The 26,043-nt window shown below is 42.3% G+C and overlaps 2 protein-coding genes across 3 annotated transcripts in view; both read right to left on the bottom strand.

The window, feature by feature from the left end:
* Nucleotides 1-24,729, bottom strand: part of LOC110180486 (piezo-type mechanosensitive ion channel component-like) — a 323,286-nt gene extending 298,557 nt beyond the window's left edge. The window contains exons 1-2 of one of the 2 annotated variants that reach the window (XM_086825997.1): nucleotides 24,667-24,729; nucleotides 20,032-23,873 (exon numbers count right to left, since the gene is read on the bottom strand). In XM_086825997.1, the coding sequence (XP_086682123.1) occupies nucleotides 20,329-23,817 (3,489 nt within the window). In that variant the 5' untranslated portion in view covers nucleotides 23,818-23,873; nucleotides 24,667-24,729 and the 3' untranslated portion in view covers nucleotides 20,032-20,328. Of the gene's footprint in view, nucleotides 1-20,031; nucleotides 23,874-24,666 lie in introns of those variants that run through there. The other variant, XM_086825998.1, reaches the window with a different exon arrangement.
* On the bottom strand, nucleotides 24,724-25,668 carry LOC147644660 (piezo-type mechanosensitive ion channel component-like). Its single transcript, XM_086825999.1, has 2 exons — nucleotides 25,349-25,668; nucleotides 24,724-25,290 (listed from the first exon to the last, which is right to left on the bottom strand). The coding sequence occupies exons 1-2, from the start codon at nucleotides 25,618-25,620 to the stop codon at nucleotides 24,735-24,737; spliced, it is 828 nt and encodes a 275-aa protein (XP_086682125.1). The 5' UTR covers nucleotides 25,621-25,668; the 3' UTR covers nucleotides 24,724-24,734.
* Between the last annotated feature and the right edge of the window lie 375 nt (nucleotides 25,669-26,043).

Raw genomic sequence — 26,043 nt, 5'->3', positions numbered from 1 at the left:
CATTCACTACAGAATTGCAGCCCGTTTGGGCGTCTCTCTGTAATGCAAAGGTTCGAGTTTGTTAAATCAGCCTCCTTATGCATCAATTGTCTGCGAAAAGGCCATACTGTGTCAAAATGCAAAGGAAAAAAGTGTAGAGCTTGTGACCGCTCACATCACATTCTGCTCCACAGATACACAGTGCCTGATAAAAGTTTAGCGTTGCCACCCCTTCAAGAGAATATTTCTCCTCCCTTTAACCAAGACTAGCACTTCTGGACTCTGGGTCTCAAACGAATTTCATAACAGAAAAATTAGCGAACCGCTTACAGATTCGTAAAAAGATACACACCGTGGTGAAGTCACGAATCAATGGGAGTGAGTTCTCGTTCGATTTCTGGATCTTGAAATCGATCACCGGTTATCATCCCGATCAATCGGTGAACGTCAGCGATTGGAAGATCCCAAAGAACCTCCCATTAGCAGACCCCTACTTTTACAAGTCTCAAAAAATTGATATGCTAATCGGAGCCGAATCATTTTTCGAATTGGTAGCTGTTGGTCAAATTAAACAAGGTCCTGACTATCCAACTTTTCAAAAGACCCTTCATGGTTGGGTTGTCTCGGGGAGATATAAATCTGCAGTCCCGAAGCAAGTTGTAAATAGTTTCAGTTGTAGTGAAGAATCGTTAGTGTCGATTGAAACCACGCTACAGAAATTTTGGTCACTGGAGGAAATGCCAAATCCAAAGAAAATTCTGTCGCCTGAGCACAAATTATGTGAAGAGTACTACAGGAAGACTACTCAGGTATTGCCATTAGGTCGGTTTGAAGTAAGGCTGCCGTTTAAATCTGACCCTAAGGGGTTAGGCAATTCTTTTGATGTTGCAAAACGGCGGTTTTTGTCGCTTGAGAGAAGGTTGTCTCGAGATCCTGACTTAAAGACCATGTACTTGGAATTTCGCCTACAGACAACAAAATTCCTTCCACTCCACATTTTGTCATTTCCCATCAATGTGTGTTGAGGCCCCAGAGTACGTCAACAAAGTTGCGCGTTGTTTTCGATGCATCGTGCAAAACATCGACTCAGGTGGCCTTAAATGACATCTTGATGGTGGGACCGACAATCCAAGAAGAGTTGTACTCCACTCTACTCCGCTTCCGGCTGCACAGGTATGCCCTGACTGCCGATGTAAAAAAGATGTATCGCCAAGTGATGGTTAACGAAGCGGATAGGCAGTTTCAACTCATAGTGTGGAGAAGAGACCCCGCTGAATCCTTGAGATTATACAAGCTCAACACCGTTACATATGGTACTGGACCAGCCCCTTTTCTTGCTATTCGGTGTTTAAAAAGGTTGAGTAAATCTGCGAAACTTTCATTCCCTAGAGCTGCCGACGTAATTGGATCCGATTTTTACGTCGATGACATGCTAACTGGTGCTGCATGCGTAGAGGAGCTACGGACAATCAAGTCTGAAGTGTCTCAGGTTCTTCAAACAGCAGGTTTTGAATTGACAAAGTGGTTTTCAAACTCACCTGAGGTCACTGCATCTGAGAGCACAGTTAAGTCGATACCTATCTCGGACTCAGAGTCAACTAAGGCGTTAGGATTATCTTGGTTGCCTAGCGAAGATGCCTTCAAATTTAAAATTGACGATTCTGTCATGGGTCTCCGAGCGACAAAACGGAACATTTTATAGGTGACATCCAAGCTGTTTGACCCCCTCGGCTTATTAAGTCCCATGTAATAGAAGGAAAGATCCTATTGCAGGAACTGTGGCTTAAGAATTTAGACTGGGATGAGTCAATTCCGCTGAATTTAGAAACTGCATGGAATATGCTAAAAAACACCTTGTCTCAATTGGATAAGATAGCTATTCCTCGGTTTGTGCATACTGATTCGATGTCACCGGTGCAATTACATGCCTTTATGGAGCTATGGAGCTTGCGTCTACATTCGTAGCAAATCTGCTGAAGGTTACAAAATATCGTTGTTGACTTCAAAGTCGAAAGTAGCGCCGCTCAAGACAAAAACGCTCCCAAGGCTTGAGTTATGTGCCGCTCACCTTCTCGCAGATCTCTGCCAGAAAATCAAGCCGCTAATAAATGTCCCTATCGAGCGAATCGTTTACTGGTCGGATTCGGAAGTCACTCTCCATTGGATCCGATCTCATCCATCGTCGTTGTCGACATTCGTTTCGAACAGGGTTGCGGAGATTCAAGAATGGTCAGGACAGGCTACATGGCGGCATGTTCCAACGAAGCAGAACCCAGCAGATATAGTGTCTAGAGGTTGTGACGTCGATGAAATTGGACAGTCGATCTGGTTCACGGGGCCTCAATTTCTGAAGGACGAGGAGGAGAACTGGCCCAAAAATGTTCATTTCGAACCGGATGAGGAAGTCTTGCGGCAGGAATCAAGAAAGACTGTGGTCGGACTGACCGCTGCGGTGCAAACTTCCGATTTGCTAGACCTCATCGAGGGATTCTCGTCACACCTGAAACTGCTGAGAGTGTTCGCATATATGTTCCGCTTTATAAGAAAATGTAAAGAAAAGAGTATAGTTTTCGAAAAAACTCTGTCACCGACTGAATATACTGAAGCATTTAATAAGATCGCGAAATAATTCAGAATCACGAGTATCAAGGAGAAATAGTAAAAATTCGTAAAGGTTCCAAGGTCGGCCCAAGTCTTCAGCGATTGAACCGATTCATCCATGAAGACACCGGCACTTGGTGCAATTTTTCGTTGTTGCGAGTTGGGGGGCGACTAGCAAACGCTCCTATATCCTACGATGCCAAGTTTCCCTTGCTGTTGACGAAACGCTCCCAATTTGTGCAGAGCTACGTCTGGCATCTGCACCACACAAATCATGTCGGTCCTCGAGCACTTGTGAGCATCCTACGACAGCGTATTTGGACCATAAACGCTCAGGAAATCTGCAGTCAGACAGTTCGATCGTGTGTGCGCTGTTTTAAATACAAGCCCCGACTGATGACTCAAATTATGGGAAATCTTCCCGCAGAAAGACTCCGTGCTCTTCGTCCATTTGCAATATGTGGCGTTGATTTTTGTGGCCCTGTTTATACGACATTGAAAATACGAGGAAGGCCCCCATATAAGTCCTACATTGCCTTATTTGTTTGTTTTGCGTCCAAGGCGGTTCATTTAGAAATTGTTTCAGACCTAAGTACTGACTCTTTTTTATTGGCTTTTCAAAGGTTTATTGGTCGCCGAGGATGTCCCCAGACCGTGCATTGCGACAACGCGACGAACTTCGTCGGAGCGAGTCGCCACCTCCAGGCTCTTCGCGAGAGGCTCGAGGAGCAGGCGGACGCGATTCGCGAATTCGCATCAAAAAGCGGATGCGAATTTGCGTTCACACCCCCTCGGGCTCCGCACATGGGCGGACTGAAAACTGCCAAGCACCTACTCCTACGAGCGGTGGGCGGCGCACTCCTCAACGCAGAAGAGCTGGGGACAGTCCTCGTCGGAGCTCTCAGCCAGGACCCAAGTGACGGAGCGGCACTTACTCCAGGACACCTGCTGACAGGCGGGCCCCTCGTCGCAGCACCAGCACTGCGGACCCCGGACCAGGCGGTTCTCAGCTGCTTGCGGCGATGGCGGCTTGTCTCGTAAGCCAAGCAAATGTTTTGGCGGCGATGGTCCCGGGAGTATGTCCTGGGCCTCCAAATCCGAGGAAAGTGGCACCACGAGCAGGAAAACATCAAGAAGGGACAGCTCGTCATCGTGGCAGAGGACAACCTGCCGCCTCAACAGTGGCTACTAGGACGGATCGTCGCGACGCACGCAGGGGAGGACGGCATGGTCAGGGTCGTCGATCTTAGACGGAGCGATGGAGCCATCTTCCGGAGGGCGATTCACAAGCTGGCGCCGCTTCCAGGATGTTGAAGCCGTGGAGGCGTTCAACGGGGCCGGAGTTGGCTAATATGATCATTTTTTTTTGAAGTCTAGTGTAGTTAGTTTAGGGCGAAGGCGAGAGCGCAATAAAGCTCTCTCGCGCTCTTCGCGAATTCGCCAACCTTATCATCAGCTAGGCTAAGCTATGAAATATAGATTACTCGCATTTTTTGAATTCGAAGCGACGCATAAATTTTTCGTTCGTGCCAAGTCTTGCCACCACATCTCGGTTTTAGTTAATTTAATTTTTTGGACGTTTTTTTTTTTTTTTTTGACGTTGATGCACTAAGGTCAGTACATACAAGTGGCCCGTATGACACCAGGCACGTGCCTGTTTGGGTTAGGTGTTAGTAGGCGCGATGGAAAATATAGGACAGAATACGAGGAAAATTGACTACCGGCGTGCTGCCAGATTGTTAGCTTGCATGCTTACTAAGTGTGTTAGTATTAAAGATTTTAATTTGGGAAGGGAATCTACGTTAGAGATTAGTGTGTACAAATCATTATAATTTGCACATAACACTCTAAAAGGTTCATGCAGTTCAAAGGAGGTCCTACAGTGGCGCAACACTAATGGGATATAGGATCTAGTGGTTCTACATGGTACATGGAAATTAAGCTGACTCAACAAGTCAGCACTTTCCACATCACCATGGATAAGGTTAAAAATAAAGGTTATCCCTAGCATCGTTCTACGATTGGCTAAGGACGGCAAGTTTATTAATAGGAATCTACTAGAGTAGGAAGGTAATCTTTGGTTTGCATCCCAATTTAAACCGCGTAGAGCGAAAAGTAAAAAGTTCTTTTGAACGACTCAATGCGTTTACTATGGACGCCGTACTGAGGGCTCCAAACGCAGCATCCATATTCTACGATAGGACGAACTAAGGAAGTATATAAGGATTTAGTAACATAGGGGTCATTGAATTCCTTCGACCACCGTTTAATAAATCCAAGCACACCCCTGGCTCTATTCACCATAGACGAAATATGATCAATAAAGTCAAGTTTTGGGTCCAAGCGGACGCCCAAATCGTCAACTGTATTAATTCTTTCCAAAGAGCAGCCGTTCAGCGTGTAAGTAGCAAGCTTAGGAGCGACACGAGAGAATGTCATTAGCTTGCATTTCGAGCCATTTAAGTTTAATAAGTTTACACGGCACCAAGTTTGAAAATTATTAAGATCTGTTTGTAAATCCGACTGGCAGGCAACGTCATTGTATTGCACGCAAAGCTTGACGTCATCCGCGTACATAAGTACTCTGGAGTTAGTCAAGATTTTGGGCAGGTCATTTATGAACAATGTAAACAATAAGGGTCCCAAATGGCTTCCTTGCGGGACACCAGATGTAACCCTTAGAACATTGGATAAATTATTCTTAAAGAGGACCTTTTGCGTCCTGCCATTCAAATAACTAGAGATCCAATTAAGAAGATCACTTGGAAAACCCATTGAATCGAGTTTTCTAACGAGGAGAGAATGGTTAACGGAGTCAAATGCTTTAGTGAAATCAGTATTGATTACATCTGTCTGACAATTATTATGGAAGCCCTTTAAAATATAGGAAGAGAGCTCCAAAAGAGTTTGTTGTTGTTGATCTTCGCTTCATAAAACCATGTTGACATGGAGAAATAATCGATCTACAAAGGTGCTGTAAGTGAGGGGTGATAATGTTTTCAAATAATTTAGGGATGGCCGACAACTTAGAGATTCCTCTATAATTGCTGGCATCCAATTTGCTACCTTTTTGTGGAGAGGAATAATAAACGATTTCTTCCAAATAATGGGAAAGTGGGAGGTTTCCAAGGACAAGGTAAACAATTTCAGAAGGGGATAGCACAGGGCGTCGGCACAATACCTGAGCACACAGCCAGGAATTCCGTCGGGACCTGGCGAATAAACAGGCTTGACACGATGAATATCTAAAAGGAGAGAGCTTTCGTTTAGGCTAGGACAGAAATTAAGTTTGATTTGGGTATGTCGTAGGAATAAGTCAGGTGTAAATACGAAGAGCTTGAATAGGTTGTTTAAAAAATTTGCGAAAATAGATCGGCTATTGCCTGATCATTATTTGCGGTAGTATTTTCAAATGAAAGCGAGGAAGGATTTGTTTTAGGCTTACGTTTAGTGTTAACGAGATTATAAAACTGTTTTGGGTCCTGTGAGAACTGGGCCCTACAACGAGTTAAATAGTTTTTATAACATTGCGCGTTCAGCACGGTAAAGTTTGACCGAGCTGATAAATAAGATGAAAGGGCAGATTAAGAACCGGTGATTTTAAATTTAGCATACAGTCTAGATTTTTTATTTTTATGTCGGCTCAACTCTTTAGTAAACCACGGCGGTTTAATCGAGCTTGGCGGATAATATAACGGAACACATTCAGTAAAAAATGAATTCATGGCACTGTAAAAAATGTCAACGGCAACTGCCATGCCAGTGCACATGTATAGATCGGACCAATTGAACTCGTTTATAAAATTATTTAGCCGTTCAAAGTCCGTTTTGCGAAAACATAGGACTTTATTGGCTGGACGGTCAGAAATATTCTGTACGTCACACCCAATATCAAGAGTCACATCGAAAGTTGGATGATAAGGATCTTCGGGCTGCGTCAGAGGCGCCACCCTTGCTAAACTGACTCTCGCAGGATCAGAGACGAAGCAAAGATCAAGCAAGCGCTGTATGGAATTTCGCACATGGTTGACTTGAGACAGCGAAATGTCAAACAAGCCAGCGATAAAGGTGGAATTATTCGAGCACCAAATAGCACCAGGGATATTAAAATCTCCAAGAACTACCAACTGGTCTCTATCCAAAAGTCTACTGGAAACCATCTGAATAGCGGAAAGGTGATTCCAATAAATAGGAAGTTCCGACAGTGGAGGTATTTAGGAACAGGTAATAAAAATGGAGCTACCTTTGATAGATAGCTTCACACAGAGGAATTCAACATCGTTGCATTCCTCGAAGGTTAATAATTCTGACGTGAGTGACGAAGAACTCCACCCCCGCGTCTGATAGGGCGATCTAGCCGATATACTGTGAACACAGCTGGAAAAACTTCGGAGCTCAGAACCTCCGGCTTTAACAAGGTTTCTGTGAGCACAATAACCTGAGATGCAAACGAAAGGCTATCAGAATACAAGTTAGGAAGCTTACTACGTAAGCCTCTTGCATTCTGATAGGAAATACCTAAGGAGTAGGTTAGTTTTTTGGGTGGGGATTGGAAGACGTAGAAGGTGCAGTGGTAATTTCAGGCCTGGGAAGAGTTATTCCTACAGGCCGCTTTTTCTTTTTCTTCGCCTCGAATTCCTTAACAACTATGTACTCTGGCCAGAAGTTGGGAGAGCAAATAGTGTTAAAGAGCTCGTTAGGGACATTTATTTTGAAAGATGAAATGTCCCTTGCGTAAGAAAATTTGAACTTTCCCACCTTTATCTTAATTTTTTCGGCTCTGGTTTAGCCTTGTATAAAGGCGAGAACATCTTCCGATGTTTGGTCAGGGGAGAGCCGCGAGACAAAAATATGTCTCGTTGGTGGAACAGCTATAAGGGCTTTTGGCAAGGCATATTGGTTATCTGCCGTGCCATTGTCGGCCGGTATTCCGGGCCTAACACCCTGGGCAGATATATTTATGTGAACGGGACTTTGAGGGGTCAATATTTGCGACCCCCCAGGGGATAAAACAGAAATCACCGGCGGTACGGGCACTCCCGCTGCACATTCGGATACCGAATCTTTCCTAGCGCTCGATCTCAGCACTCTTGGAATTAATGCTGAGGTCGAGGGCTGTGCCGTGGGAGGCTGTTGCTGAGAGCCTGTTGCGGGTAGTTGGGGTCCGTCTACATGCTGCCCACCAATAGCAGTTTTTTTGCGCCTAGGGGACTCATTTAATAGCGTAAGGCTAAACATATCAAGAGTTTTACGAAAACTCGTTAAAATGCCCTTAAAACCGCTTTTGGTTTGCCGCATGAAAGACGTCATTTCCCTTTCTACATCGCGACAGGCCTCACAACAGTAACGCAGGCCGATGTTTTTCCTTACATCGTCCACCGTCCGAGCTGCAACCCCAATACACTTGGCGTGCATGACGTTTTCGCACAGCCAGCAGCCGATTGTAAGGTCACCTGCAGCAATTGCTTTTTTGCAGGTTTTAACGGAACAGACAATATTTAAGGACATTATAAAGACTTACCACTGTACTTTCAATTGAAAAAAATGAAGAAAGAAGCGAGAGCGAGAGCGAGAGAGCGGGAGAGCGTAATAGATTAGATAAGATAAGAAGAGCAGCGGCACAACTAAAGCGAGAGAGTTGGAGAGCGTGGGAGATAAATAGATGAAACGTTTAGCTGTTGCGACGGCGCAAACAAAAGCTAGACGAAGAAGGCAAAAAAAGGAATTCAAAATATGCAAAAGCTAGCACTAGCAGCACAACTAAATTGGAGAATAAAACCAATTATATACACAAAATTAGGATAGCTGCATGCACACGCGAAGTGAACGGGAAGTTATAAACACAAATTAGAAAATTTAAGTTAACCCCGGTGGTTAGATTGAAACTTTAACACAAAACGAGAGCGCAAGAAAAAAACACGTCCGTTCACTTGGAAAGATGATGGATGATTTTAATAAACTAATTAAAAAATTCAGTGACTTTTTTGAACAATTAAAATTGGACTATTATATTCAGAAACTGAAGGTTCTAGTCTCTGATCTGATCCTAATTCTTAGGAGCTTAGAATGGATTAATCTCGTAGGCTCGCTGCCAACAGCCAACTGCAGAGGTGGAGAAAGCTATGTTGCGTAGTTTGGAGCGCGAGGGTATATGCACATACTTGAGTCCAAATACAGGTGGGGACCGCTTGCACCAATTATACTGGCACTTGTACTTTATACTAGCCGACCACGGCATACTGACAAGATCGGATTCTGTTCGAACGACTAAGACGCTGTATCTATACTTATATTGGTTTTATATTTATAAATGCATCAATCTATAAAGTACTGTGAGCACTCGATATTTAGACTTTGATGCATTACAGTCAGTACACTCAAGTGACCCGAATGACACGTTTGGGTTAGGTGGGAGAAAGCGCGATGGAAAATATAGGACAGATTACGAGGAAATTGACTACCGGCGTGCTTCCAGGTTGTTTGTTTGCATGTTTACTAGTTGTGTTAGCGTTAAAGTTTTTAATTTGGGAACATTATCTACGTTTCAGACTAGTGTGTACAAGTCATTATAATTTGCACATTAGAATCTAAAAGGTAAATACAGTTCAAAGAGACTTTCCACATCACCATTTATAAGGTTATTATCGTTCTGCGATTGGCTAAGGACGGTATGTTTATTTGGAACAGTCTATTTGAATAGGAAGGTATTCTTTGACTTGCATCCACATTTAAACCGCGTAGAGTGAAAAGTAAAAAGTTCTTTTGAACAGACTCGATGCGTTTACTATGGACGCCGCACTTAGATAGGAGGAATTATAGAAGTATATAAGAATTTAGTAATATGGGGTTCATTGAATTATTTCGACCATCGTTAAATTAATCCAGGCCCATCCCTGGCTCTATTCACCAAAAACGAAATATGATCGATAAAATCAGGTTTAGGGTCCAAGCGGATGCAAAAATCAATTGAAATAATTCTTTCCAAAGAGCAGCAGTTCAGCGTCTAAGTTTCGAGCCCTTAAAGTTTAATAAGTTTACACGGCACCATGTTTGAAAATTATGAAGATCTGCTTGTAAGTCCGACTGGCAGGCGACGTCCTTACATTGCACGCAAAGCTTGACGCCATCAGCGTACATTAGAACTCTGGGGTTAGTCAAGTCTTTGGGCAGGTCATTAATAAATAATGTAAATGCGGGACGCCAGATGTAACCCTTAGAACATTAGATATATTATTTCTAAAGAGGACCTTTTGGGTCCTGTCATTCAGATAACTTGAGATCCAATTAAGAAGTTCACTTGAAAACGCATTTAATCGAGTTTTCTTACAAGGAGAGAATGGTTAACAGAGTCAGATGCTTTACTGAAATCAGTATAGATTACATCTGTCTGAAAGTTATTATGGAAACTAAAAATAATATAGAAAGCGGTCTTCTCTTAATAAATCCATGTTGACACGGATAACTGATTTTCAAAAGTGCTGAAAATGAGGTGTTTAATAGTTTTTGTAAAGTTTTGGGATAGCCGACAACTTAGAGATTCCTCTATAATTGCTGGCATCCCATTTGCTACCTTTTTATGGAGAGGAATAATAATCGATTCCATCCAAGTAATGGGAAAGTGGGAGGTTTCTAAGGATAAGGTAAACAATTTCAGAAGGGGATATCACAGGGCGTCGTCACAATACCTGAGCACACATCTAAGAATTTCATCTGGACCTGGCGAATAAACTGACAAGAGCTATAAGAAGATAGTTTTCTTTTAGGATTGGACTGAAAATTAAGTTATATTTTGGTATGACGTATGAATAGTATGAAAATCAACGGGGCTTTATTCGAGACTAGCGGCCCGTCTCGGCTTCGCACGGGCATTAAACATTACATTTAGATTTGTCAATTTTAACACATTCATAATAATAATAATAATATTACACATATTCATCCTTTATTTATTTATTTATTTTTTTCAATTATTGATGTCATAACCCTAAAAGAAAATACATTTATTTTGTTAGTGCTTCTCTTTAAACAATATTTGATGTTGTTTTATTTTGTGGCAGCAAAGTAAATTGATTTTCAGGGGCTCCGACTCGCGATAGACCAACATACAGTTGACCATGAGTTAAACATTTATTTCGCAGATCGATCCCTACTAATTCGAAGGTTTGGCCTTGGGACTTGTTAATTGTTAAGGCGAAATATGTTTTTACCGGAAATTGAAGCCGTTTAAATGGGATTGGCAGATCAGTTGGGATCATCGGTATCCTCGGTATATGAGCTAGTTGACCACTTGCTGGGCCAGTGATAATATTTGCTACTATTAAATTGTCCTTTAACTCCTTAATAAGCAGCCTCGTCCCATTACACATGCTCGGAGGGTTTAAATTTCTTAAAAGCATGATTGGGATTCCGATTTTTTACGTCAATTCTTGGGGTGGCAGTCCAGAAGGGTTCAACAAATTTAAAAATTCATGTGGATAATGGACTGCATCTTCAATATTCGTTACAGTGTCGATCGATTTGTATGTTTTTGTTTGGCCGGGGACTTTTTGAACAATCAGATTATTTATTTCATTGACAGTATCATTCTTAGGTGATACTATAGCCCGAGAACACAGCCAATGGAAGTCTCTTTCGTGCAAATTCTCGATATCAGGGTATACAGAATCTATTAAATTTTCCAAATTATGGAGTATTTGGCCTAGAGACTCATCCAGAAGAATGTCACAATGACCGCTTAAATTTGGAGTTGGAAAAATTCCTTCCCCAAGTTTTAGCAGTTGCTGTGGGAAATCGCTATCAGTGATTCCATGAAGATGAGCTCTCATATTTGTCCTTAATTTTAATGTTTCAATCGTAGTCCATATGGGAGACGATTTCAAGCATGCCTTGATGATATCTGCTCGCGTGCCTCTGTTAATAACGGGGAGAGTCTGTCGAAAATCTCCAGCAAATACAAAAGTAATCCCGCCCATTACTGCAGAGGAGTTCCTTAGATCCTGTAAGGTTCTGTTCACGGCCTCTATATGTGCTCTATGGCTCATCGTGCATTCGTCCCACATAATCAATGAGGCGTCTTGTAGTAATTTACCAATAGGTCCATTTTTGCGTATTGAACATGTAGATTGCTGTTCAAGATTGACGGATAGTGGAAGTTTAAAAGTAGAATGAGCAGTTTTGCCATCCTTCAAAAGAGTTGCAGCATTCATCACAGCATCCCGCAAATGGATATATTCCTCGGACCGAAGTTTCGTCTGATTCAATCTAAGAGGCCTGACAGTATATGCAGACCTGATGCATCCGACCAATAACGACATTCGATTCGAGCTGTAATCAATAGTTGGATTATATCTGAATGCAAGACGATTGTATTGCAGGTTTTAATCAGCTGCAAGCTGTAAACGCACTTCAGCTACTCTTGCCCTGTCGCGTTCAGTATTTTGAGAGTGAATCAAATCGATTGCTGCAGAACGCGACTGCCTAACTCTCAATCGTTTTCTCTCAAGCCTATCTGCTCGTCTTTCTGCTGATTCTTCCTTGTGCATCTGCATTGCTCTCAGCCGCTCAGTCTCTCGGATGGAGGCCCGTTCTTCGTCAGTTATATTCGTAATCTTACGTCTTTTTGCTTCTGTATTACGATTACGACGACCCAAACTCGACTTCTTGGGTGGCATGACTTCGTTTCTTACTGAACCTGAACAAAAAAATAAAATTTTTATCTCCAATTCCTTATTTCAATATGTTTTGAATGTTTGACAGGAAATGCCTTGGCTGCCTGTAGAGGGCGGTAGATGTAAGGTAGTTTTTTGATATTTTTTTAACACCTTGGATTACGTTATCGTAATTTTAGTAAGGATGCCTATTTTTTTTTTTTAAATGAAATATAGCCTATGTCACTCAGGAATGATGTAGCTTTCCAACAGTGAAAGAATTTTTCAAATCTGCCAAGTACTTTCGGAGCCTATACAATTCATACAAACAAACAAACAAACTCACCTTTCCTCTTTATATAGTAGTATAGATATAGATATAGATATAGAAGTATAGATATAGATTGGCGAATAGTATAACGAAACACATTCAGTAAAAAATTAATTCATGGCATTGTACAAAATATTAACGGCAACTGCCATGTCAGTCCACATACATAGATTGGACCAATTAAATTCAAAAATAAAGTTATTCAGCCTTTCAAAGTCAATCTTTCGGAAACAACGGACTTCATTGGCTGGACGTTCAGATAGATTCTGAAAGCCAGATCCAATGTCGAGAGTCACATCGAAAGTAAGAAGATAGGGATCTTCGGGTTGCTTCAGAGGTGCCACCCTGGCTAAACTAAAGCGCGCCGGATCTGAGACAAAAAAAAGATCAAGCAAGCGCTCTAAGAAATAAAATAATGTTGTGTAGAGGTTAATAGGGTATTTGTGGAATTATTTGAGCATCAAATATACCCAGGGATATTAAAATTACCTAGGAATACCAATTGGTCTCTTCCCAAAATTCTACTGGAAACCATCTGAATAGCGGAAAGGTTGTTTTATCTTCGAAATCCTCGACAACAAATTGTTTCAAAGAGTTTGTAGGGATATTTATTTTGAAAGACGAAAAGTCGCTAGAATAAGATAATTTGATTTTTTTTATCTTTACTTTTAATTTAATTTTAATTTTAATTTGTCACCTCTGGTTTTGCCTTGGATAAAGGCGATAACATATTCCGATTTTTGAGCAGGGGAGAGCCGCAAAAGAAATATATGTCTCGTGAGTGGGACTGCTATAAAGGGCTTTTGGTATGATAGACAGATTATCTGCCGTGCCGTATTCCGGGCCTGACGACCTGGTCTAGAGGTTTGACGGGACTCTGAGGGTTCAAAATTTGAGACCCTCCAGGGGACAAAATGGAAATCACCGGGAGCACGGGCACTCCCGCGGCACATTCGGGCACCGAGTCTCACTTGATCTCAGCATCCTCGGAGACTCATTTAATAGCGAAAGGCTATTAAATTGGCTATCCAGCGCCATGAACATTTCATGAGTTTAACGCATCGCGACAGGCCTAGTAGCAGTAGCGAAAGCCAATGTTTTTTCTAACATCATCCACCGTTAGAGCTGCAACACCCATGCACTTGCCGTGTATGATGTTGTCGCACAGCCAGCAGCCGATTGTAAGGTCCCCAGCATAAGTAGCCTCATTGCAGATTTTGGCGAAACCGACAATGTTATTCAGACTTACCACTGTACTTGTACTTAAGAAAAAAAAAACACAGCGGCACAGCGAGAGAGCGGGAGAGCGTGGGAGATAGAAAACTAAAACGTTAAGCTGTCGCGAAGGCGGAAACGAAAGCAAAACGAAGAAGGAACAAAACGGAATGCAAAATATGCTAAAGGTAACACTAAATTGGAAAATAAAACTAAAGAAATACACAAATCAGAATAGCTGCCTACACACGCGAAGTGAACAGGAACAGGAACAGGTACACAAAATAGAAGATTCAATTTAACCCCGATGGTTATTAACAAACTTTAACACAAATCGAGAGCGCAAAATATGATTGAATTGAATGAAAGATGAAATAATTCTTCATATTCTGGGTCTTTCACCTCGAAACTATGTTTGAATTGACGACAGAGAGATTTGTCAGATTGTTTGCTTGTATGTGTACTAAGTGGGTAAGTATTAGGGTTTTTAGTTTGGGAAGACTATCTAAGTTAGGAATTAGTGTGTATAAATCATTATAATTTGCACATTTAGTAACATGGGGTCAATTCCTTTGACCACCGTTTAATAAAACCACCCCTGGCTAAATTCTCCATCGACGAAATATGATCGACAAAGTCAAGTTTAGGATCCAAAATCATAAGCTAAACTAATTTCTTCCAAACAGCAGCAGTTCAGCGTGTAAATGGCTCCTTTATTGGCCACTTCTTGCTGTATCTGCTGAAGGGCGGACCAAACGGGGTGTCATTCGTCGATCAGTGGCGAAGATAATTGGAAGGTCTCTGCTGTAACGGCCTTTTTTCCAGTCGCCGACGAAAACCCGAAGGTTGCGAAAATGGAAGGCGGGGGCGTCTTAGGGTTCTTTTTAAGGCACGTCAGCTTTATTGAGCTGCATATATACCAACTAAGCTTAGTCATAGAACCGAGCTCCCACCCGGTTTACTCCGCTAAAGCGAAAGCAGGAGATCGACGACGCACAGAAGCGCATTTTCTCATTTTAGGTTGAAGAAATCACAAATTTAAAGCCAAATAAGATAATCAAGTAATTTAAACGAAAATTGACAGTTATTTGTTGTAAAATTGTTTAATCTTTTTATGGGGTATCAAAATAAAAAATTATTTCTTTCAAAGAACCCGATTTAAAAAAAAAAACATTTTTTATTTAATTGTTTAACTTTATTTTTATTTTTTTGGTTCTATAAAAATATTTTTGAAAACTTTTTAAACTTTTATGTTTAATTTGGTTTTTTTTACTTATTTTTGGTATCATTTTGACTACTTTTTTCGTAAAACAAATCTATACTAGGTCAAGCATTTCTGGACTATAAACACTTGATTCCATAGCTTTTTGAGACTTTACATGCCCCAGAGATAGAGCAATTACAAATCAGAAACATATTAAAGCTACAGAGCAACTGCGCGTTACGCTTAGCACTGAAACGCTTTTAAATGCATATTTTCAATTTTTCTTACCTTTAGTTTTTCCTTACGTTTCCAGAATCGCATCTCAAGGCAGACTATTAAGAGTGATTCTGTTTCAGGAAAGCTAGACGCGGAGAATAAGCGGCTTTTGGGAGCGTAATAAGTTCTTGGACGTTGATGCGCCAAGGTCAGTACATTCAAGTGGCCCGTATGACACCAGGCACGTGCCTGTTTGGGTTAGGTGTCAGTAGGCGCGATGGAAAATATAGGACAGAATACGAGGAAAATTGACTACCGGCGTGCTGCCAGATTGTTAGCTTGCATGCTTACTAAGTGTGTTAGTATTAAAGATTTTAATTTAGGAAAGGTATCTACGTTAGAGATTAGTGTGTAAAAATCATTATAATTTGCACATAACACTCTAAAAGGTTCATGCAGTTTAAAGAAGGTTATACAGTGGCGCAACACTAATGGGATATAGGATCTTGAAGTTCTACATGGTACATCACCATGGATGAGGTTAAAAACAAAGGTTATCTTTGGTTTGCATCCCAATTTAAACAGCGTAGAGCGAAAAGTAAAAAGTTCTTTTGAACCGATACTATGCTCTTACTATGGACACTATACTGAGGGCTCCAAACGCAGCATCCATATTCTTGGATAGGACGAACTAAGGAAGTATATAAGGATTTAGTAACATAGGGGTCATTGAATTCCTTCGACCACCGTTTAATAAATCCAAGCACACCCCTGCCTCTATTCACCATAGACGAGATATGATCAATAAAGTCAAGTTTTGGGTCCAAGCGGACGCCCAAATCGTCAACAGAATTAATTCTTTCCAAAGAGCAGCAGTTCAGCGTGTAAGTAGCAAGCTTAGGAACGACACGAGAGAATGTCATTAGATTGACGTCATCCGCGTACATAAGCACTCTGGAGTTAGTCAAGACTTTGGGCAGGTCATTTATAAATAATGTAAACAATAAGGGTCCCAAATGGCTTCCTTGCGGGACACCAGATGTAACCCTTAGAATATTGGATAAATTATTCTTAAAGAGGACCTTTTGCGTCCTGCCATTCAAATAACTAGAGATCCAATTAAGAAGATCACTTGGAAAACCCATTAAATCGAGTTCTCTAACGAGGAGAGAATGGTTAACAGAGTCAAATGCTTTACTGAAATCAGTATAGATTACATCTGTCTGACAATTATTATGGAAGCCCTTTAAAATATAGGAAGAGAGCTCCAAAAGAGTTGTTGTTGTTGATCTTCGCTTAATAAAACCATGTTGACATGGAGAAATAACCGATCTACAAAGGTGTTGTAAGTAAAGGGTGATAACGTTTTCAAATAATTGAGGGATGGCCGACATCTTAGAGATTCCTTTATAATTGCTGGCTTCCAATTTCCTAACTTTTTTTGTGGAGAGGAATAATAAACAATTCCTTCCAAATAATGGGAAAGTGGGAGGTTTCTAAGCACAATGCCTGAGCACACAGCCAGGAATTCCGTCGGGACCTGGCGAATAAACTGGCTTGACACCATGAAGATCTAAAAGGAGAGAGCTTGCGTTTAGGCTAGGACATAAAATTAAGTTTGATTTGGGTATGTCGTAGGAATAAGTCAGGTGTAAATACGAAGAGCTTGAATAGGTTGTTTGAAAAATTTGCGAAAATAGATCGGCTATTGCCTGATCATTATTTGCGGTAGTATTTTCAAATGAAAGCGAGGTAGGATTTGTTTTAGGCTTTCGTTTAGTGTTAACGAAATTATAAAACTGTTTTGGGTCCTGTGAGAACTGGGCCCTACAACGAGTTAAATAGTTTTTATAACACTGCGCGTTCAGCACGGTAAAGTTTGACCGAGCTGATAAATAAGATGAAAGGGCAGATTGAGAACCGGTGATTTTAACTTTAGCATACAGTCTAGATTTTTTTTCTTAAGTTGGCTCAACTCTTTAGTAAACCACGGCGGTTTAATCGAGCTTGGCGGATAATATAACGGAACACATTCAGTAAAAAATGAATTCATGACACTGTAAAAAATATCCACGGCAACTGCCATGTCAGTGCACATGTATGGATCGGACCAATTGAACTCGTTTATAAAATTATTCAGCCGTTAAAAGTCCGTTTTTGCGAAAACAGATGACTTTATTGGCTAGACGGTTAGAAATATTCTGTAAGTTACACCGTATATCAAGAGTCACATCGAAAGTTGGATGATAAGGATCTTCGGGCTGCGTCAGAGGCGCCACCCTGCTAAACTGACTCTCGCAGGATCAGAGACGAAGCAAAGATCAATCAAGCCCTGTAAGGAATTTCGCACATGGTTGACTTGAGACAGCGAAATGTCAAACAAGTCAGCGATAAAGTCATGTTGTGTAGGTGTATGGAGAGTATTGGTGGAATTATTTGAGCACCAAATAGCACCAAGGATATTAAAATCTCCTAGGACTAGGACTGGTCTCTATCCAAAGTCTACTGGAAACCATCTGAATAGCGGAAAGGTGATTCCAATAAATAGGAAGTTCCGACAGTGGAGGTATTTAGGAACAGGTAATAAAAATGGAGCTACCTTTGATAAATAGCTTCACACAGAGGAATTCAACATCATTGCATTCCTCGTAGGTTAATAATTCTAAAGAGAGTGAGGAGTCCACAGTTATAAGAATTACACCCCCGCGTCTGATAGGGCGATTTAGCCGATATACTGGGAACACAGCTGGAAAAACTTCGGAGCTTCAAAGAGGTTTCTGTGAGCACTATAACCTGAGAAGCAAAAGAAAAGGCTATCGGAATAAAAGTTTGGAAGCTTAATACGTAAGTCTCTTGCATTCTGATAGGAAATACCCAGGGAGTAGGTTAGTTTTTTTGGGTCGGGATTGGAAGACGTAGAAGGCGCAGAGGTATGATCAGGCCTGGGAAGAGTTATTCCTACAGGCCGCTTTTTCTTTTTCTTCGCCTCGAACTCCTTTACAACGATGTACTCTGGTCAGAAGTTGGGAGAGCAAATAGTGTTAAAGAGCTCGTTAGGGACATTTATTTTGAAAGATGTAATGTCCCTAGCGTAAGAAAATTTAAACTTTTCCACCTTTATCTTAATTTTTCGGCTCTGGTTTTGCTTTGTATAAATGCGAGAACATCTTCCGATGTTTGATGAGGGGAGAGCCGCGAGACAAAAATATGTCTCGTCGTTGGAACCGCTATAAGGGCTTTTAGCAAGGCAGATAGGTTATCTGTCGTGCCATTGTCGGCCGGTATTCCGGGCCCAACACCCTGGGCAGATATATCGTTAAACACGGAACGTTGAGGAGTCAATATTTGCGACCCCCCAGGGGACAAAACAGAAATAACCGGCGGTACTGGCACTCCCGCTGCACATTCGGGTACCGAATCTTTTCTAGCATGCACTTGGCGTGCTTGATGTTATCGCACAGCCAGCAGCCGATTGTAAGATCACCTGCAGTAATTGCCTTTTTGCAGGTTTTGACGAAACAGACAATATTTGCGGATATTATAAGGACTTACCACTGTACTTGTACTTGGAAAAAAAAACAACAGAGCTATGAAGAAAGAAGTGAAGAGTCACAGCGAGAGCGAGAGAGCGGGAGGGCGTATGAGATCAGATAAGATAAGAAGTGCAGCGGCACAGCTAAAGCGAGAGAGTGGGAGAACGTGGGAGAGAAGTAGGTAGCAAAAACGTTTAGATGTTGCGACGGCGCAAACAAAAGCTAGACGAAGAAGGCACAAAAAGGAATGCAATATATGCAAAAGCTAGCACTAGCAGCACAACTAAATTGGAAAATAATACCAATTATATACACAAATTAGAATAACTGCATGCACACGCGAAGTGAACGGGAAGTTATAAACACAAATTAGAAAATTTAAGTTAACGCCGGTGGTTAGATTTAAACTTGAACACAAAACGAGAGCGCAAGAAAAAAACCCGTCCGTGCACTTGGAAAGATGATTTTACAATATTACAAAGTTATCGACAACTTTATCCAGAAAAAGGTGAAAAGAAGGTGTACAAGCCCAAACAAAACTACCGTTTTTTATTTTTGCTTACAGTTTATGAATTTATCTATAATTTTAGGTACAAACCATGACCATAGTTTATCAATTTGATGTGCAATTTTAAGTAAAAACCATGACCATAGTTTATCAATTTGTTTTGCAATATCACCTGAAAGTAAACAAATTTCTGTTGGAAAAGTATGGTTTAAACATAAAATGTTCGCAGAGGCCCGAGCTTAGCAAGAGTGGCGACGCGTTTGGGAAGCTCCGAGCTAAATTCGAAAAAAACGGAAAAAGATCCGGACTGTCCGCACGCATTAGGAGACGAATATGGGTATTGCATATATATATATTTATATTTATTGTGTGGCTCAGATGTGGAACTTATTTATATTTGTCATTTACTTTAGACAAAGAGTCCAACGAATAGTCGTTTTATTCTCGTCTTAAAAAATAATACACTTCTTGTTAATTTTGAAAATTTATCGTAAATATAAATTATTTCATAGCCCGAAAGTTGGAATTAAAAAACCTTTTCTTTCATGTTCGAGAAGAAAAAGCTCACTGGGCTATACTGATGCATATGTGAGGGACCCAACCAAACGACAATAACAACACGGACGATGCGGCGGCCAAGTTGAAAAATTAGAAGAATAAAAAACACTCGCGTGATTGTTTTGGCTCACTTTGGTTTTTAATTATATATGTACGTATTATGAATAGTTGTGTCCCCTTGTATTATTAACAAGAGGTCATTGTAAGAGGGGTTCCCCAGGCAAGATCAAACACAGCAATTAAATTCAATATTTAATTTACTATTCTATATATGTATATACAGGCGTGTGTGTACAAACAAGACGGCGTTAGATCGGCGGCGTGCGTTCCTCGTCGTTCGCAAATGCAGACTGATCTTCTCCTCTCATTCCATCTCTCTCGTATGCACTATCCCACCGAGCGAGCGACCAGCCGAACGCCGCTCTCCCGCACAATGGGACCAGCGACCAAACCAAACATGCCGCCCGCCAATGCTAGACTAAGCATGAAACATCTCCGCTTGTCCAGATCCTGCACGGTGGTAGGCGGGGTAGAATCTAGTATGGAGAAATGAGACAAGAAACGTGCGCAAGAAACAATTCATTATGGTTGAGGTGGCAAAGTGAGAGCTCTAAGAACGTATCGGCAGTGGACGGCGGAAATCGGTCATCCTTGATGATGACAAGGTCGTGGAGCTGAATGCCCTCAGTCTCCTGACACCACTTGGGTCTCTGCTGCAGGTTGGCTAGCCAGTCCCGACTCCAAGCCTTCCAGAAATGCCTTATCATGGATTGCTGGACTAGAAACTGCTCCACAAAGGACTTGGACTGAGGTCGATATTCCGGAGGCGCCAGCATGGAGTCCCCAATCAAAAAGTGAGCCGGTGTGAGCACCTCGAGATCATCTGCATCAGCTGTGAGAGGGCAGAGCGGTCGGGAGTTGAGGCACGCCTCTATGCTTATGAGCACCGTTGACAACTCCTCATAGGTGAGCCTCCGATCCCCAATGACCCTCTTTAGATGATGCTTCACCGACTTTACATTAGCCTCCCACAGCCCGCCAAAATTGGGCGACTGCGGAGGATTAAAGTGCCAGGTGGTTCGTTGCGAAGCGAGCTTGGGGGCTATGAGCTTCTCATAATCCTCCTGAAGCTTACCGTAGAATGCCTTCATCAAATTGTCCGCGCCGACAAAGTTGGTTCCGTTGTCACTGTAGAGATGTTGAACGATCCCTCGCCGACCGGTAAACCTTCCCAAAGCTAGCAGAAAATGCTCCGTGGTGAGGCCTGTCACCGCTTCTAGATGCACTGCCTTTGTTGCAAGGCAAATGAAAACGGCGATGTATCCTTTGTAACCGGCTGTTCCTCGCAACCGCGCTGCCTTCAGCTCTATAGCGCCTGTGTAATCCACTCCAGTCGCCAGAAATGGCCGACTAGGGGGGTTCACTCTGTGTATCGGCAAATCTCCCATAAGCTGTGCCGACGTGATTGGCCGGGCCCGAAAGCACCTCACACATTTCCGTACAATCGATCGCACCGCCTGCCTTCCTGTCAGTATCCAGAACCGTTGGCGAGTGTGCGCCAGAGTTAGCTGCGCACCTCCGTGCAGAGTCAAGATGTGCGAATAGCGTATTACCAATTGTGTAAAATGATGAGAGCTTGGAAGGATTATTGGATGGCGACGCTCGTGCGACAGACCAGAATGGCGTAATCTCCCCCTTACTCGCAGTATGCCCTCCACTAAGATCGGTGACAAGCTCGAGAGCTTACTTCTGGAGGGCAGCCGCTTAGAATTTTTTACTGCGGTCAGCTCCGACGCGAAAGACTCCCCTTGGACGATGCGCACGATAGCGAATAGAGCATGGTCGAGCTCTTCGATGCCTAGGGGACCGGTGCGCCTCTCTCCTTTTCCGGCAGTATTGGACTTGAACCGAAATACGTACGCTACGACTCTCACGGCCTGGGTGAAACTCGAAAATCTTTGAATCAACGATGGCAGCGGGACTGTGTGGTGAACGCGAACTTTAACCGTCTTCGCCTCTAAGGCGGCATCATTCAAGTCGGCCTGACCGACCTCCGTCGAAGGCCAGTCAGCTTGACAGCGTGTAAGCCACTCCGGGCCTCGCCACCACAAGCCGTAGCCCGCTAGCTCACCCGGAGATAGCCCTCTTGTCGCACAGTCTGCTGGGTTCTCGTTGGTCCCTACATGCCTCCATTGCGATGGCGTAGAATGATCCAGAATAAAGGCGACCCTGTTAGCGACGAAAGTCTTCCATCTGTTGACGTCCCCGTGTAGCCAATGCAGAAGAATCGTAGCATCCGTCCAGAAAAAGGTCTGGATTGGGAGCTCATTTATCCACCTGGCCGCGGTCAACCATTTCACCAACTTGACGGCCAGTACGGCACCACTCAGCTCCGTCCTAGGTATGGTCAAGGGTTTGGTAGGAGTAACCTTTGACTTTGCGGCCAACAAAGAGGCGTAGCACGTTCCATCTTGGTGCTGGAGCCTTAAATACGTCGCAGCTGCATAGGATGTCGACGACCCGTCACAAAACGCATGAAGCTGAGCCGAAACTATGGCTCCAGGAGAATAATGAATCCACCGCTGTATACTAATATCGCCGATCCTTAGCAAGCCGTACCGAAACGCTTGCCACCGTTCCGCAAGCGCATTAGGAACCTCTTCGTCCCAATCCAGAGTTGCCATGGTTCCGTCTGCATTCGTTTTCTTCGCCATGGTTACGTCCTTCAATATTAACTTGCCCGAGATGATGACCGGCGCGATGAGACCCAGCGGGTCAAACAGCCTTGCTATGCTCGACAGAATCATCCTTTTGGTTAAGCTATCCGGTATCTCAAAATTGATCCGAAATTTAAAACAGTCCTTATTTGGAAGCCAATACATTCCTAGCGCCTTGATAGGATCCGTGGTGTCCCAGTTTAAAGGTGTCTGACTGCACTGATGCTCCAACGGAATAGAGAGCAGGATACTCGCTTCATTGCTGGACCATTTCCGCAACTCCATACGCGCGGATTTTATCGCCCCCGCCACCTGGGTCCTCTTGTCTTCGGTCTCTTCTAACGAATGTCCTCCGGAAAGAATGTCGTCCACGTATATCTCATGCATCAACACCTCTTCCGCTTTAGGAAATGAACGCCGTTCATCCCTCGCTAGCTGTTGAATGACCCTGATGGCCGTGAAGGGCGCAGAAACCGTTCCGAACGTTAGCGTCGACAATGCATAAACGTGGATCGATCCATCCGCCGCCCTCCATAAAATCCGCTGATATTGGGCGTCTTCCGGGTGCACATCAATGCAGCGATACATTTTCTGTATATCCGCCGTGAAAACGAAACGATATTTCCGCCAATTCAGTATGACTGCCGACATGTCGTTTTGCAGTGTAGGCCCGGTCCACAGAATATCGTTTAACGACCTTCCGTTGCTTGTCCTTGAGGAGGCGTCGAAGACGATTCGCTGTTTTGCCGACTGAGGCTCCTTCTTGAAGACAGCGTGATGTGGGAGTACACAAGAGGTTACATGCATATTAGTGGAAGTATTCTTTACTGAACTACTTTCACTGCCCACAGCCGGCGCTATTTGCTCGAGCGCAAAGTATTCCTCGATCTCATCCACATATTTGCTCCACCGGTCTGGACTGCTGGACAGGCGTCTTTCCAATTGTAGGAACCGATTAAGCGCCATTTGCTGAGATCTTCCTAGGACCATGGCTGGGTCCCGATAGGTTTTAAAGGGCAACCGCACTATATAGCGGCCATCCCCTCGACGTACGTAAGTCTTCTGAAAGAAGGCCTCGCACCAGAGGTCCCCCTCCGATAACGAAGGGCGTTCTGGGACTGACTCTACCTCACAGAAGCGCTTCAGCCATGCCTCGGTGTCCAAAAGCACTCGATGACAGCGTAACTGGGTTGATTCCCTCACGCCTTCTGCACGTCCAGAGAGAATCCATCCGAAGTGCGTATTCTGAGCTAAGGGCTCGCCGGGCAGTCCGATCCTGGTGTCTGGCAACATTATTTGCGCCAACATGTCCACTCCTAGAATGAGGTCGACTCGCTTCGACCGGGAGTAGTGGAGGTTAGTTCCTGAAATCGGAGGCAGAAAATATGTTGGAAAATATATGGGCATGCATGAAAATATGAAGATAAATATGTGTGAGGGCATGTATTGACACAGTGTAGCGTTGCGGAGAAGACTTTATTGCGATTACATGAACAGAATTACCAAAAAAAATATATATATCGCGGTAGCGGTGGACTGCTCGGCTTACCGGGAACACTGCCAAGGCAAGTACACACTGGCTAGCCGAAATGAATTACGGCCTTTTTCGCACAACCCAATTTCACTGTTCACGGCGAATTTTTTTCTGCAAAGGAATATGAATGTGCATAAGTTTAGCATGCGTGTTTGTGTAAGTAGCTGCACATATGCCTCGACCTTTGGCAAGTTGAAACGAAGAGAAATATGAATTTTTCAACTGTCATCGTATCCGGAAGACTCGGACGTGGAGTTAACACGATTAAAAAACATTAATCTTGCAGCAGTGCGACTGATATTTAATGTTCGGAATTTTTTTGAAGACCAGCAGCGAGAAAGAAAACAAGTCGCTGGAACTTGCTGGTAAAAATGCATGTGGATATCCTGGATCCGTTTGTGAAAATTAAAGGCAGGGGTGTAGTGGTTTTTTTCGGCGCCTTATTGAGCTGCATATATAGTACCAACTAAGCTTAGACATGGAACCGAGTTCCCGCCCGCTTTACTCCGCTAAAAGTTCAAGCAACTTTCCTCTTCCCTTTCCTTTTTGGTTGTTTTTACTTTATAATTGTTTTCCAATATATAAGTAAGACATTGAGAAAACATTTAATTTGGAAATCTTACCTTAAACGTTCAAGGATATCTTCAGGGTTTTCTTTGTAGTAACTACTTCTTACATTACTTGCTAAAATTCATAAAATTATATATAATATTTGTATTATATAATATGAGAACTTGCCTTTTTTCTCTAGCAATAACACTTCAGAATTCGTTCGCTGCATTGTCCAAATGCCTTGTTTTTTAAGCATATAGCGGTGCCAAAATAATACGACTAATAAAAGCAAATCATAAATAGCGTTACCATGCTTCATAAAAAATTTAAAATGTTCTTTGTTCGAATCGCTTACAAGATTTAGATCAAGAACAATTTTTTGGTGCATTATGGATTTAAAAAATATCATTGCCAATGTATAGGTAATTAGAGTAACCCAAAAAGTTTTAGTTGGTCTTGGCAAAGTTAAAGCGCCCCAGCACAGAACCAAAAACGGCATGGGCAACGAAACCATAGAGGAATTTTCTGTTTGATTTAAACATACTGCCAAGTAGCACACCGTCTCCGTATTGGCAATTAATGCATACCACATTGCAATTAATATTCGAACAAAATCATTATGGTCAAGAGTAGTAAAATCATCACCATGGGATACTAAGTTTACCATCGATTCTCTTCTTGATAGACTGGTTTTACTTGGGATAAAGAAAAAAAATAATTTCGAATGTAAGGTTAGAATCAATAGTTACTTACTAATTTAAGGATTGATTTAAAAACTTAAACATTGCTGCAGTATTTGAAAGTCCAAGTCGGTTAACTTTGCTAATTTCCTGTAAAGTTTTTTTTTCAGCGGACAGCACCTTATGAACAAAACGATAGTTCCTTGACAGTCGATTTAATCTAAATGTTAATAAAACAATGAGTTCTGTTGTAAGTTTAATTACTGGATTGGTTCTTAAATCCCTATTATCAGAATCTGAGCTGTCTTCATACACATATTCCCTGCTTCTTTTATGTTCACGCATATTATTTGCCTTGTTTTTAAGCTGAAATTAAATTTGTACAAAATAAATTAAAAACAAGAAAGGAATCTAGCTTCGGCACGCTAAAGTTTATAAGGGTAGATGGAACTTTGATCACTAGGAATTGTTTATGGGGAAAACAACCATAAAGCAATTACTAATTAACGCACAATAGATTAGTTTTATGCCGTATTTATTTTCTTATTTTTCTCTTGTCGGAGCTGCAACTGCCGATCGGACGCTTGGCTTCAATTATATATAAGCTTTCAAATGTAGTTTTGCTTAATAAATAAGGGGACAGATGAAGAGAGAGCAACAAAGAGAACGGCTAAGAGTGCAGCAGGTGTAGCCATAATTAAGTGAGAGCGGTCTGCTCCGAAAAGTAATTAGAACAATATACATAATTATTTTAAAAATCAATTAAGT

The sequence above is a fragment of the Drosophila serrata genome, unplaced genomic scaffold, assembly GCF_035046125.1.
Source record: "Drosophila serrata isolate PLE 108 unplaced genomic scaffold, ASM3504612v1 contig_123, whole genome shotgun sequence".
Lineage (NCBI taxonomy): Eukaryota > Metazoa > Arthropoda > Insecta > Diptera > Drosophilidae > Drosophila > Drosophila serrata.
Note: the sequence above shows the minus strand (reverse complement) of the source record. Positions and strands in the feature narration are given on the sequence as shown.

Bases quoted from the DNA above. Each gene is read 5' to 3' on its own strand.
- LOC147644660 (XM_086825999.1), bottom strand. From the start codon at position 25,620: ATGCGTGAACATAAAAGAAGCAGGGAATATGTGTATGAAGACAGCTCA. The intron at 25,291-25,348 runs GTAAGTAACTAT...CTTTATCCCAAG, and splicing joins TTAAATCAATCCTTAAATTA to TAAAACCAGTCTATCAAGAA.